We start from the raw sequence: 15,015 nt of genomic DNA on the forward strand, positions 1-15,015 counted from the left end.
AATTGACACAAACTTAAGTATTGATGCAATAAAAAATTTTAGCATATAATTAAAATAGAGTGTTATAAGATTATTTCGGTGCATACTCAAAGAAATTTATTAATAGATGCATAGAAAACTCAATTTAAATATCAACAAATCTATAATTACATAAATTACTTAAAAATTTTCAACTATTTGGTAGCGAAACAAATTCTTAATTGTGGAATAAGGAAATAAAAGCATTAAGAATATCCACCATTTTCTGGTTTGTGAATTCCGTAAATGCAAAATTTTATGTGCCCACATTTTATTTCTAATCGAATGTTTCTAATTGATTTTCGGATGGAATAGCGGAATAGCGTCCTCAAATTTCGAAGTATAACTCTCTGTAGTGGGAGCCACCGTGGTGCAATGGTTAGCATGCCCGCCTTACATACACAAGGTCGTGGGTTCGATTCCTGTTTCGACCGAACACCAAAAAGTTTTTCAGCGGTGGATTATCCCACCTCAGTAAGTGAGCCTGATACATCGGGCTGCCACCTAACCTAACCTAACCTAACCTAACCTAACTCTCTGTAGTTTAAATTTTATTGAGGAATAAAATTTTGCGTTTTTATTTTTTCCCCAAAATCGTAAATTTTCTCTATTTTACTTATTGCAGTAAACAAAATGATTGCTAATGGCATTCTACACCATTCCTTAAAATATTTGAAGGATAACATACTATCACAGCACCACTGCTTTCATGATCAACAATAAATTTACATTCGATATCGTAGTAGAAACACATAACTCGTCATTTCATTAAATATAAGCTCTATATATTTGTTTTTCTCTCTCATATTTGTGTATATAAAATTTCTAAAAATATAGATATATTTACAAAAAATGTACTTGCAATAATAATTTATCATTTAAAATCGTATATTAGGATGATTTATATACAAAGATATGCTGGGATAACGGTGTATCAAGGTGATTTTTTTTTTTTTTTTTTGTGGAAGTATGAAACATAAAAAATAAGGAAACATAATTTCCACACTTGAAAAAGCGTACAAAAAGAATTTAAACAACTAATAACAATTTTTAGGTATAGATATTACAAAATAACTTTGGCAAATTTAAGAATCAAAAATATATATGTATGTTTTTGTATAAATACAATTTTAAGGAAACATATTAGCCAATGCAGTCAATCTCGTAATTTTTATTCACATTGAATCTCCTCCAGCTGCGGCTAGAGGGATTGCTTTTACAGGTGTTGTTGCTGTTGTTGTTACTGTAGAGGTAGTTGAGGCATGATTATTATTATTGTTGTTGTTGTGACATTCTTCAAAGAATGGATGATTCAAAGCTTCATCGGCTGTTATACGTTTATGGGGATTAATTTCCAACAATCGATAGAGTAAATCATAGGCACTGGGCGGAAATACATCATCATCATCTAGAGGTTCTGTCACCGTGAAATTTGATTCCGTGCATAGGCAATTGAAATAGAATTGTTCACAATTTTTACAAACTTCGCAGGTCCCATCGGCATGCTGATATTTTTTAAGTAATTCGGGCGAGCTAAATTTCACACGATTACGAAAACGCACACAGAGTTTTCGCAAATCAAGGGGTTTCATTTTATGTGATAGAGTGACTAGACGATCCAAGATAAAGGCCGTTTTGCGTATGGCCTTATCACCAAATATGGTAACCATTTCGGCTAAGGCTACATGATCATTGGGGGCTTTAAAAAATGGATATACTGAGGAGAGTACCGAAAGAAATATCACACCAGAAGCCCACACATCTACAGCCGTTGTTTGATCTGGATATTTAAGCAGAACTTCGGGTGGCCTATAGCCAGGCGTGCCAGCACGCGAGGCATGTATTTCTTTTTTAACCAAACAAATATTGCAAACTTGAGGATTACCATAACAGAAACATTTAGGGCTATTTGTACTGGATAGATTACGATTTGTATTGTATTTAGCATCAGAAGCATTACTTGTCGTCCCAACATTCCCAGATCCCAGAGTTGGGGCATTCTTATTACTGCCACTAGCTCCCATTGAAGATGACCTATTACTGCTAGCTTCCGCCCCACCTTGAGCTCGGAGCTTTTGCTGTAAACGACTGCTCATAGCAGATGCTGGTGCCAAAGCACCTCCAGGCCCCACTGCCGACTTGCGTGTGGGCGTCGATACTAAATCATTGGCAACAACGCCACTGCCACTACCAGCCGCTGCCGCATGATTTACTGTTGATCCTACGAGAGTGTTAGGAAGCACATTAATTTGTTTTAAGGGCTTTTTAAAGGGTGATTGTTTTAAAGTACCAGTATTGACTGCATTCGGTGAAGGTGTAGTTTTATGTGGGCCATTTGATTCCGTCTGCAAATCTGGCCCTGTGCACCTTATACGTTTGGCAGTACCGCTGACCACTTCACCAGCGCCCGTTACAGCAACTGCTCCATCTGTTGACTTTTTCACATGGCTTTCATCGTGATCGCGCAATCTCTTCGTCTCCGATTGCATCCCGCAGGCTGTGTTTGTGGTAATACTGGGCGAAACCTGCTGTGCTAATCCAAAATCCACCAAAAGAAATTGACGTTTGCGTCTATTATATAGGAAATTACTGGGTTTAACATCACGATGTATAACATTGAAACGATGAACATGACGCAAGGCTATCAAGAGATTTTTCATATAGTATTGGACTTCGGCCACATCCATTTTGCTATAGAAGTCATGAAATCGATCATGGGCCAAATAGGGCATAATAAAAGCAACCGATTCATTATAGCGTATGCAACAGTTGATGCCGACCACATTGTTGGTGCCACTGCAAAAATAGAAAGAAAAAATTTTTGATTTTAAAATTGTAAACATTTTTTTCATATATAAAAATAATAAAACTATTTGATATTTTAAAAGAGAACTACTTGTATACTATTTGTAATAATGTTTATTGGACTTGAAGGCTTTATATTACAATAAAGAAAGAAATAAAAAAAACTAAATCAGAAATAGAATATCGAGAGAAAGAAATGGAAGAAAACAAATATTTTACAATATTCCTGTATTAATATTAAATCTATTTTATATTTGAAAATCTGTAATTTAAGCCAATTTGTGTGTGTTTTTTTATGAATGTGATCTTTTTGTGTCCACACAAATTATTCGCTTAAATTCTTACACATATCCCATATAATCTTTGAAAACAAGAGAATTCGTCTAGATAGATATGTATGCACGTACAGATTTGATTTGTTTCTTTTAATAGATATGCATACGTAAGAGAATATGCGTCAGAGGTGAAAATTAATAGCGCAAATATTCAACGAAATATATGTATCCAATTATATCCACAGGCTGAAGCAGCAATTAAATTTGTACAGAGGGGCAAGTGCTCAAAAGCGATTGGGAAAAAATAATGTTATTCCATTAATGCCTTTCTATTGAGACAATTACAAGTGATTCACATTTGTTAGAATACACAACATTAAACACAAGCTTGTTCATAGAAAATTTATATTCCAATTTATTAATTTATACAAAAATTTAATTGTATTAGGGTTTGAAATGAAATACATAAAGTAATGTTGAATCAAATGTGCCCTCTATCTCATTCATAAGTTTAATACCGCTATACTTGTGTTGTGGTAAGTTGCCACTTGAGCCAAAAAAAAATTGACCAAAATTTGGAGAAAATTGTACAAAAAGATAATTTTATATAAAATTATATATTATTTATTTATACTTTAGTCAAAATTATATTTCTATAGAAAATTTTGTTAAAATTTTATTTCTATAGAAAATTTGATCAAAATCTTGTTTTTGGAGAACATTTCGTCAAAATTTTATTTCTATAGAAAATTTTGTTAAAATTTTATTTCTATAGAAAATTTTGTCAAAATGTTATTTCTATAGAAAATTTTGTCAAAATTTTATTTCTATAGAAAATTTTGTCAAAATTTTATTTCTATATAAAATTTTGTCAAAATTTTATTTCTATAGAAAATTTTGTCAAAATTTTATTTCTATGGAAAATTTTGTCAAAATTTTATTTCTATGGAAAACTTGGTCAAAATTTTATTTCTATAGAAAATTTTGTCAACATTTTATTTCTATGGAAATTTTTGTCAAAATTTTATTTATATAGAAACTTTTGCCCAAATGTTACTTCTATTGAAAATTTTGTCCAAATTTTATTTCAAAAGAAAATTTTGTCAAAATTTTATTTCTATAGAAAAATTTGTCCAAATTTTATTTCAAAAGAAAATTTTGTCAAAATTTTATTCTATAGAAAATTTTGTCAAAATTTTATTTCTATATAAAATGTTGTTAAACCTTTATTTCTATAGAAAATTTTGTTAAATTTTTATTTCTATAGAAGATTTTGTGGAAATTTTATTTCTATAGAAAATTTTGTTAAATTTTTATTTCAATAGAAAATTTTGTCAAAATTTTATTTCTATAGAAAATGTTGTTAAATGTTTATTTTTACAGAAAATTTTGTTAAATTTTTATTTCTATAGAAAATTTTGTTAAATTTGATTTCTATAGAAAATTTTGTCAAAATTTTATTTCTATAGAAAATGTTGTCAAAATTTTATTTGCATAGAAAATGTTGTCAAAATTTTATTTCTATAAAAAATTTTATCAAAATCTTATTTCTAGAGAAAATTGTATTTCTATAGAAAATTTTGTTTTTTTATTTCTATAGAAAATTTGTGAAGTATGTCTTAGCTGGAATGGAATATTTTGTAAACTCTACTACACAATCAAGAATTCTACCAAACTATCAAACAGTAAAAAAGCACTTTTTTTGGTAAAATTCTACCAACTGTGGCAGCCATGGTTACAAATGGAAACGCAACTTCAAACGTTTTTTCATTTCTTTTTCCGATGATATTTGTAAGCCACACTTGGGCCTTTGTTTTCTGTTAACGATGAAAATCTATGCGTTGCGAACTCTTTGTCCTTGATAAGGTCTAGGACAACTGCCCCAACATTGTAAATGTGAGACTTATGGGCACATTTCTCTTTGGTTGCTAAAGCTAAACACTAACGTACAATTTTTAAGGCAATTGAATAATACTAAGCCTTTAGAACGTTTCAGACGTCAAATCAGAGCATGGCTCTACATAAGAAGTATATTTACTTTAGGAAAGAATTTCAAGCTGATCGGATGTGATATATTAATGAAAATATATCACCTCTGGATGAAAAATAAAATTCTATTATGGAGATCGGTTTATATAGGGGGTCATATCTAATTATAAAACAAAAAATTGCCCCTAAAACCACTCAAGACATAAAATCTTAAGATTTTTTATATGGCCTCTTATCAACTCATTATGAACCGATATAAAAAAAGGATCCTAAGGACACTCCAGAAATAAAATCCCAAGATAGGTTCATATTTTTTATTTAATCCATTATAATCGAGAAACAATTATCAAAATATGAACCCACATATAACCCTATCTTTCAAGTCTGGAGATCGGTTATATGGGGGTCATATCTAATTATAAACAAAGGAATGGCCCCTTAGCAGCTAAAGAAATAAAAACTCGGGATTGGTTTATATGGCATCTACATCAAATAATTATGAAATAGTAAAACGTATTTTCTATTGTAGTTTACTTTCTTAGTAATGATGCCAAAATTTCTTAGCACCTATAGTTGGTATGTGAGAGTTAGATATCTTATCTAAAAATTAACTTATAATTGACCCCTACGGACTCCGTTATATAGGAGGAGGTAGCTTATCTTAGAGATAAAATGAGGATCGGACGGTATTCATTGACAAGTCTCACCTTGTCCTCAGGCGGTGTTTATGGAAAAAAGCAAAAACTAACAAAAAATTAAAATAAATTCGTTACAAATCTTGTCTTGTCTTGGGATCGTAACCTCGAAATTTCGCAAAAAGAAATTTCTCAAAACAATAATATTTTTCAAATGAATGTTAAAGTCTTAAGCATTGCTAACTGCCAAGGGCTAAGCCCCATATATGTTAGGTATTTTCATAACAAATTTAGTGCAATCAAAAAATTCCCTTCTAATAATGGCGATACTTAACTATGGTAATGTCAATAAACTTCTACACGCGAATAGGTAACAATACTTATCATTGTCATAAGATATTGCCTTACAATTACAAATGGGACTGAATATCCATACAAATATATGTACATAGAAATAATAGCAGCCAACTTAAAATATACGATATACGATTGTTGTGTGACGCAAAAGCCCAAACGTTGTGCTATGACGTAGGTAGTACGTTAACAGTGGCTGTTGTACACACGTTTTTGCATGACGTACAACAACAAAGTGCCTTCATTGAATTGATGTACAGATTACAATTGTATATACACCAGCAATGACCGATGGTGGTCGTAATGGTTATATGGTATTCATCATGTTAGTTAAGTAGAAAGGCAACACTTGCAACTAAAAATAACATAACCGGCAACCCACGCTCTAATATAAAAAGGCAAAATTGCGGAGGAAATGTATTTATTTTTTTCGAATCGAGTCTTTAACTGTTTGGTGTTACATCGAAAGGATATATGAATGACACATACATTTTTATGTTTGTGATAATAGCAATGCTTGGCAGAAGCTATCCCATAATAGGTTTGTTTATCATTTGCCAAAATTATTCACATGACAAACAGGCAGGCATTGACAGTGAACAGCCGGCAAAAAAATCGATTTTCACCTTTAAACCTTCCCTCAAGGTTAAGGTTACACATTTACATTCTAAAGTCTCAAAGTAACATCATAAAAGAGCACAACTAAATTTGGAAAGAGCATATAGAGAACTCATTGGTCACATGGTAACATTCAAGACAAGCAAACGTACGTACAATACATACATATGTTAAAATTGTTTGCCGGCTATAAGTAATGTAGTAGATGCACCCGGCAATATCACCGTTCCCAATCTCTTTCGAAAAGAAAACAAAAGAATACAAGCTGTGTTGGGATGTTTGATGGGTTTGAAAAAAAAAAAACATATTTGGCATAGGTTTTGCACAAATTAGAACTCTTAGAAATTACATCGAATTGCGATGGATGGGAAAATGACGTCTTATTCTTATTATTACCGCGTATTTTCTTTTTGTAAATTGAAAATGTCAAGGAAACCTTTAAGCTATAACAGATGGAAAATAGGTTGATGTATATACTACCTGATTTTGTAACTATATATTAAGAGAAATTGCCTCTATATACCTTATATCCATGCAAACATTTTCGATTACGAATGAGTATTCTTTGAATCATTTTTATGTTCAAAACGGTTGCGGAAGAGCGAATCTATGAGTCATTTGTTTGTCCCCAATCTAAAGTAGTTGTGTATCAAAATTATTCTTTTCATTGACTCATAAAAGAGTTTCGTTCACTTATGAAAACGAACAGGAAAATGAGTTATAAATGACTCTGCCCACTTGCGTAATTTAAGAGTTACGTGTTACCCAGTAAATTGTTTCAATATTAACACTATTAGAATAGAGCAATAAAAGGGAATCGAGTCTTTCTCATGATTTAAATTAAACAGTTAGAAACAATCATTGTTTAGACTAATATATGACTAAAATTTGAATCTTCCCTGCGAGTAAACATTTTTTAATCTTTCAAAAGAATAAGTTAACACTCGTTTTTATAAACACTCATTTTCGATGATTGAAAATGTTCTCAGGGATGATGTTCGTGCGAAATAAATATGTATGTATATAATTTATTTAGAAAATCAAATCTTACACCTAGAACACCCATATTGCAACTTTGCATTTTGAATCCATTCTTCGTTTCACTATTTTTTTCGCTGCCATCTTTGTTGTATCTATTTTGAAGGAACGGGCATTAGTACGATTCGCCGTTCCACAAAAAACAAAAATGCTTTCCAAAAAGGAGTTATACAAAAACCGAAAAACAAATTTTTTGCTAATCGACTTTTTTTGGTAGGAAAAAGTCTATGTCGACTTTTTTGTACAAATGAAAATCGATTTTTGATTTTGCGGAAATCGAGTCAAATTGACTGACTTTTGATGTTGATCAACATCGACAAATTGGCTTTTAATAGGGACCAAATTTGATTATTGAAATGAAAAAATTTAAAAATCCAATTTGTTAACGATGAAAAATAAGAACAAAAAATCAAATGTCACGTAAAATCGATTTACAAGTAACGCAAAAATCGAATTTTCCAAAATTCTAAAAAGAAAATTTGAAAAATCAAAATTGAAACATTTTAAATATTCGGAAAAAGTAAAATTTTACAAATGTCGAATAGTTGAAAGTCAAGTCTTACCCATCTGAGACTGTGGTCACACTAGATAAATATTTGACCAAAATGGGTGTCAAAAATTTTTCCCGGGCCATTTTCGAAATATTTGGATACTGTTTTAGGCAAATACTCCTCTTCTGATGTTATGTACCCAAAATGAGCTAAAAATATTTAACGGTTAGTCTGTGGCAAGGATTTATATCAAATATTTGCCTAGTGAAAAGTCAAAAAGTCGAATATAATTTTTTTTACATTTTTGTTAATACTTTAGCTTTGCTATAATTTATTTCATGCTATCAATTTATCAATAGGGCTTGAATGATTAAATTTAAAAAAAAAAAAAAAAAAAAACATATTGACAAAAGTCGACGTTTTACAATTTGAAAAAAGTCAAGTAAAAAAATAATTTTAAAATTCGACTTAAAATTTTGGGAAAGTAGACTTTTCGGTTTTTACAGAAATCCCTAGTCCAAACTATCTAGAAAAAATCCAAACGCAGCAGTCTACTCCACCCTTGGTACTGCATTATTACTTTTTTTTCTTAAGACTATTATTTTTATGTATTATTTGTTTTAACTTACCCTATTTTTGCCATACACTGCAACTCTTTCATAATTCGATCTGGATGACTTGTGGGTATATGATGTTTTATGGCAAATTTTCTCCTTTGGCCTTCTGGCAGTTTCGATTCTTTTTTCAATGTACCCAAAAGCACCGTACTAAATGTTCCATTGCCAATACGGCTGTGAATGTCGAAAATGTTTTCAATTTCAGGAATGCGAGCGCGTAAATCGTTGATAGCTTCTGAAATGAATATATAAATAGGATTTGTAGATATTAAATGAGCAACGAGTATAGTTGGTTATTTATCTACAATCTGTCACAGTATATTATTCTTAGAAATTCTTTCGTATGAATTCTTGAGGTACATGAAAAAAGGCCTATGATTTTTATGTTTTAATTACAGCAAAAATCTAATCTATGCGCTACACTCATACCACAAAATTTTCATCTATGAAATAAAATCTAAGTATGTCATAACAAAAAAATGAATATTTTATTTTGTTATTAATTTTATTTTATTTTGTAATTTGATGCTGCAAGGATGCACTTCCCAGAATTATCCCTAATACAACCAATTTTGTATAGCCAGATATCTTGGCAAGAACGTAAGAATTTCTGTTGGCACAATATAAGTCCGCAATTGACAAAGTCACAATAAAAATCTACGAAAAACCTATATATCTTCGTGAGCCAGCTGCTGACCTCCGTTTCTTCCTAAAAATTCATAAAATTAACTTGGATCCCTACAAAGATACTCTTTAGCAATCCCTCGTTTGAAAATTATATCTAAATTTTTTCACATTTCTTTATTTAAGCTGTAATATTAAAAAAAACAACACCAAATCAAAATGTTTTTATCGCAGTGTCAAATAAAGGACAAATTTCAACTCAGGCTAAAAAACGTTAAGGGTTAAAAATAAGAAGACATCTTACCTTCATTCTTGTTACGAGGTGCCGCGTTAACTGAAACCGCCAGATGTGGTTGCTCCACAGCTGTCACTTCGGCGCTGATGTTGTTGTTATTACCACAGTCTTTGATATTGTTATTGTTGTGATTTTGCTGAGGCAAATTTGTTGTTGCGATTGGACTGTTGGTGACCGCCGGCTGTGTTTGCTGAGCCGCTGTGCGTTGTCTAGTTCCATGGTTATGTTGGGGTTGTCTTTGAAGCAAACCGGGGCTTTTGTCTTTGGGTAACAAGTGCGCTGGTACCACAGTCGCAGTGGGGCCCTTATTTTTAAGTCTTGTTTCCATACCTTAACCTATTTAAGGTCTACTTTACTCTGGCAAATTTTACGTCTTTTTAAACAATCAGCAATGGTGAGCAAGGGACTTTTAGAAATGTCCGAAATTTTATTGAGGAAATATAGCCGTTCTCTGTGATACATACATTCATACACATATGAATGCCGCAGCAATTTTATTTATTTCACACTGTTTCAATACAAGTTACTGTGTCCACCATCAGATTAATTTATTGTTTTACCGTATAATTTAATAATAATAATTTAATTTTATATATAGCTTAGCAATTGATTTCTATATACAATTGAATCAAACTTTATCGTAATTTTTCAATGTATGTGTGTTTTTTCCGATAATTTATAATTCGGTTTGTTGTTGTTTTATTCACGTATTCACATGCTATTTTTTACCTCTAATTTAATTAGTAATTACTATTAACACATAAACCTAAGAAACCAAATTACCGCACAAGTTGCGAATATCTGAAATGCTTGATTTTCTTTGTAGAGCTGCAAACCATTGACAGCATTATTGACAATTTTGTTTTAAGGTGTTATCGATAGTTATTTTCCGATACATTTGCTATCGAAATAGTCCCCATCACTAAGAAAGCACTAGCGACGCTACAAATTAAAGGTAGCTGCGTTATGATAACATATTTAATTTTTTTTTATTTTAAAAAAATATCCACACACAATTTTTTATTTGCTTTCTCTTGTTATAATTTACAATCGATTCAACCTTCAGCATGAGTAGAATTCCGTTCAAAATCGTGAACAAAACATACCAAAAATTTTTTTGCAATTTTATGCGCTTTACAGACTATCAGTTACTCCGGGCGACAGTGCTCGTGTCGAACATATCCCATATATTGTGCACACTATAAGTTAACTCCGAAGGCATAATCGATACTGTTGCATGTTTATGGGATCGATAACACATTTACCGATTATTTAAGCGGACCTTAGACGGTCGGATAAACACTCCGACATAGGTTCGTCTATTTGTTGTGTGTTCGTTCAAGTTTTGCCCTTACACTGCACGAACAAATGTGATGACAACATGAAAAAATAAGAAGAAGCATAAACAAACAATGAAGTTGTACGAAGATTTATGGGTGAAACCATTTTTTACTGAAAAAATTGAAGAAAATAACAAAAAAAAATCCTGGTATATGTGTCAAAACAATAATTCCTGAAGTAATCCACATTTAATATATTACTAAATTACTTGATGAATTTCAAAATACTTGTCGCCTGGTTTCCCATTGATTGGAAGTGGAATTTTTCCACGTTTTTGCCACAATACTGGTTTAGATTTATTTATTTCTTTAATTTTCAACCAGAATTGGCGATCCATCATTAATTTCATTTCAGAAATGCCTGTTTTTAATGTAAAAATAAATTTGTCTTTGATAATGTTTGTCGAACATCCCCTTACACTCAATGATTTGTACCACCCAACCAGAAAAAATCAAAGTTGTTTTGATTTTATGCCAACACGTTCCCGCGACAGCCGAACACGACCTTATACTATCGGATTTGTCGCCGCAACGTGTTGTGTCGCAGGGTTTATCCGACCGTATAAGGTGCCCTTTAGTCATCGCCGACAAGTCGTATCGATCCGACACATTGTAAGATTCTTTACAAACACCGACATTCCGTCCGGAATAACTGATAGTCTGTAAAGCGCATTAGCCAATACAGGGATTAGAGTCATAGTTGAGAAAAATCCTGAATGTTTTTTAACTCTACCTAAAGGGGACCTTATACGGTCGGATAACCCCTGCAACACAACAAGTTGCGGTGACAATTCCGCTAGTATAAGGCCATGTTCGCGTGTTGCGAGGACGCGTTGGCATAAAATCAAAACAACTTTGGGATGTTTTCTTTTAGCAGTGGATGGAACCAGGGCTGCCAATTTTGCCGATTTATCGGCATTTTGACGATTTTTTACTCAAAAAATAGTAAATGCCGATTTTCCGATTTTTGTCCCAAAAATGACGATATTAGCACCGTTCAAAAATTTTGAATAGAAGCAGTTCGTTTACAAGTTTAGAGCCAGGCAAAAAAGAGTTTTTGCTAGAAATTTCAGATATGTATGAGCTATACCTCATTTCACATCTACAGTATTAGTATCACGGCTACCACTCGTGCCAAAAATAATCTACCACCAAAATTTGAAGAAAATTTTACCAAAAATCTATCAGAATAAAACAATTATTTTGAAGTTTTTGTGGTTAGTATATAAAAAAATTTTGCTCTATTCAAAAGAAATGTTTTATATTGAATTTATAGAAAATTTTTATTTCTATAGAAAATTTTGTCAAAATTTTATTTCTATAGAAAATTTTGTCAAAAATTTATTTTCATAGAATATTTTATCATTATTTTATTTTCATAGAAAATTTTGTTAAAAAAATATTTCCATAGGAAATTTTGTCAAAAATTTCTTTCTATAGAAAATTTTGTCAAAATGTTATTTCTATCGAAAACTTTCTCAAAACTTTATATCTGTTGACAATGTTTGCACATATTTATTTCTTTAGAACATTCTTGTAAAACTTGATTTCTATAGAACATTTTTGGCAATTTTTTTATAGTAAATTCTTGCAAAATTTTATTTCTAAACAAATTTTTGCAAAATTTTATTTCTATAAAAATTGTACCTCTTAATTTGAGAGTCAATCAATAATTATATTATAAACGTAAATATTAAAAATCTTTACTTTTATTGTTAAATAAAAACTTAAATCTAATCATAAAAATGTTTTTTTTTAATGTTATTTTTATACAAAACTGAGTCCATTATGCTTTTGTTGATGCAATACATAGTTATGTATGTTAATTTTCTGTTCGTTATATGAAATTAATACTTTTGGTTTTAAGCAAAAAATTAGTTTCTTTTAATATAATTTACATTAGAGATTTTTTGACGATTTTTAAAATAGAAGTGACGATTATGACGATTTTTTCGGAAAAAAGTGACGATTTTTCTTGAAATTTTATTGGCAGCCCTGGATGGAACATTTGTATGGGCTATCCAGAACATCGTTGCACTGGTGTTCTATCCAGAACTCATCAGTCGCGGCGATGTTGTCAAATTGTATTTTGATAAAGTGACGCTTCTGTGATTCACAATAGCAATTTATTGTGAAATTCAAAGTGGTACAGTCTCATAAATAATCGCAGCAGTGAATACTTATTACTATTTGCATTTCATACATTAAAAATGCAAGATTTCACTTCTTTTCTGTGATTGTTTTTAAACAGCTGATGACAGTGTTGAATATTTTTGAAGATGTCCTGGATAAACGAGTAGTCTGTTTTCTTTTAGTCCTTAACGGCTTAGGGTATCCAGTGCTACAGCCCTATTGATTTTTTTTAGTTGGGAGGCACAAATCTTCACGTGTAAGGGGATGTTCGCCAAACATTAGCAAAAAAATATTTTCATAATTAAAACAAGCATTTCAGCAATGAAATTGATGATGAATCTCTAATTCAGCTTGTAATTTTTATTGGTTCTTCAATTTTTTTATTAAAAAAGGGCTTCACACATAACTTTTTGTCAATCTTCATTGTTTATGTTCAAGTTTTTTCTTATTTCTTCATGTTGTTATCATAATTGTTCGTGCAGTGTAAGGGTAAAACTTGAACGAACACAAAAACAAATAGGCGAACCTCTGTCATAGTGTTTATCCGACCGACTAAGGTCCGCTTAATCTAGAGTAATTGAGACTTTTGCAAAAACAACGTCGAAATATATCGAACTGCCACACATATTTTGATAAGAATTGCCCCACACTACAAGTTGTTAATACAGGGAATATCAGCTGTGAGCTCTTGTTTGTGGTATTAATTTTATTTTTTTAAGTTTTTTTTTATATTCAATAAAACAGCGTTAATATTTGAAAATCGATTAATTAATCTTTATGAATCTTCATATATTAGAATTTTTATTCGATGTGTTTTCGAAAAGAGGTTTTAGCCTTGTTAACAAACCATCCAGATCTTTGGATCCGCTCAGAAATTCCCGTATTGCTGTGAATTCCGGATTTGATGGATAAATATTTACAAGTTCACAAAGCAATCGGTTAATTTCATTGTAGGTACCATTATAATTGTTGCACAGAAACTAAAATTATGAAAAATAAAATAAAAAATCACTAATAACTGAATATTGATTCTATTAGAATATATGCTAACTTAGAATAGTTCACGTATTTAAAAATATTTTATACAATTTTTAGCATATAAGGGTATTAAATTTCAAAGTACGCGAACAGACCTAGTATACTCATATCATTTCTTTATGAACGGTCAAATACCAGATACTTACATTCTTCCCACCACCACTGTCTGAATCCAATAAATGACCTGACATTTGGAAACCCAATAGAAGACACATTTTATTTAAAAAGTCGGATGTATTCTCCAATTTATCGGGTCTCGCAGCTGAAAACATAGAAACATGATAAATACCCGTTGCAAATCAAGCATTTTAGATACCTTCTAATTGTTTCTTCAAAGTTAATTCCTCAGACAGGGCTTTATGCATGTTTTTCTGAACCTCATCCAACCGGGCTTTCAACGATTTATTTTTTTCAACATATTCTTCTTTGTCTTTTAGTATTTGCTCAATTTTGAGCCTAATTTTATCACTACGTTCACTTAATTTACTTATTTGTTTCTGCTGATCAGTAAATTCCATTTTGGCGGCTTGTGCAATGTTTATTAGTGTTGCACACTATTCGTCAACGGGTACTAGGTGCTAATGAGTCAAGGTAATAGCATATCAACAGCAGATTTTTGGAACGTGCCGTCCTGACTGCTATGATTTTAGTTAATTAAATCTTGCGTTGCAGTGTGTTTTACATAAATCCTCAAAATGTTGTTGTACAAATAAAATAGTTTCCTGATATGGACAAAAGCTGGCGA

General features: G+C 31.3%; 2 protein-coding genes across 3 annotated transcripts; both read right to left on the bottom strand.

The window, feature by feature from the left end:
* Window positions 1-781: 781 nt before the first annotated feature.
* Window positions 782-10,597, bottom strand: Cdc7 (Cdc7 kinase). 2 transcript variants are annotated; one of them, XM_075299228.1, is made up of 4 exons: window positions 9,769-10,596; window positions 8,853-9,075; window positions 2,309-2,814; window positions 782-2,239 (listed from the first exon to the last, which is right to left on the bottom strand). In XM_075299228.1, exons 1-4 carry the CDS (start codon window positions 10,085-10,087, stop codon window positions 1,194-1,196), a joined length of 2,094 nt encoding a protein of 697 aa, XP_075155343.1. In that variant the 5' UTR covers window positions 10,088-10,596; the 3' UTR covers window positions 782-1,193. The 2 variants fall into 2 exon arrangements, with proteins under 2 accessions (XP_075155343.1, XP_075155342.1); XM_075299227.1 differs by having other exon boundaries at window positions 782-2,814; window positions 9,769-10,597.
* A 3,321-nt stretch (window positions 10,598-13,918) lies between these two features.
* On the bottom strand, window positions 13,919-14,968 carry LOC142228449 (uncharacterized). The gene is made up of 3 exons (XM_075298879.1): window positions 14,587-14,968; window positions 14,417-14,532; window positions 13,919-14,212 (listed from the first exon to the last, which is right to left on the bottom strand). The coding sequence occupies exons 1-3, from the start codon at window positions 14,786-14,788 to the stop codon at window positions 14,018-14,020; spliced, it is 513 nt and encodes a 170-aa protein (XP_075154994.1). The 5' UTR covers window positions 14,789-14,968; the 3' UTR covers window positions 13,919-14,017.
* Window positions 14,969-15,015: the final 47 nt, after the last annotated feature.

Source organism: Haematobia irritans, chromosome 3 (genome assembly GCF_050003625.1).
Source record: "Haematobia irritans isolate KBUSLIRL chromosome 3, ASM5000362v1, whole genome shotgun sequence".
NCBI lineage: Eukaryota > Metazoa > Arthropoda > Insecta > Diptera > Muscidae > Haematobia > Haematobia irritans.

Excerpts from the sequence above, each read along its gene's own strand:
- Cdc7 (XM_075299227.1), bottom strand. The coding sequence starts at position 10,087 with ATGGAAACAAGACTTAAAAATAAGGGCCCCACTGCGACTGTGGTACCA. Across the intron at positions 9,076-9,768 it reads ACCTCGTAACAAGAATGAAG|AAGCTATCAACGATTTACGC; the intron begins GTAAGATGTCTT and ends TATTCATTTCAG. Across the intron at positions 2,815-8,852 it reads CAGTGTATGGCAAAAATAGG|TGGCACCAACAATGTGGTCG; the intron begins GTAAGTTAAAAC and ends CTATTTTTGCAG.
- LOC142228449 (XM_075298879.1), bottom strand. The coding sequence starts at position 14,788 with ATGGAATTTACTGATCAGCAGAAACAAATAAGTAAATTAAGTGAACGT. Across the intron at positions 14,533-14,586 it reads TTTGAAGAAACAATTAGAAG|CTGCGAGACCCGATAAATTG; the intron begins GTATCTAAAATG and ends CTATGTTTTCAG. Across the intron at positions 14,213-14,416 it reads ACAGTGGTGGTGGGAAGAAT|TTTCTGTGCAACAATTATAA; the intron begins GTAAGTATCTGG and ends TCATAATTTTAG.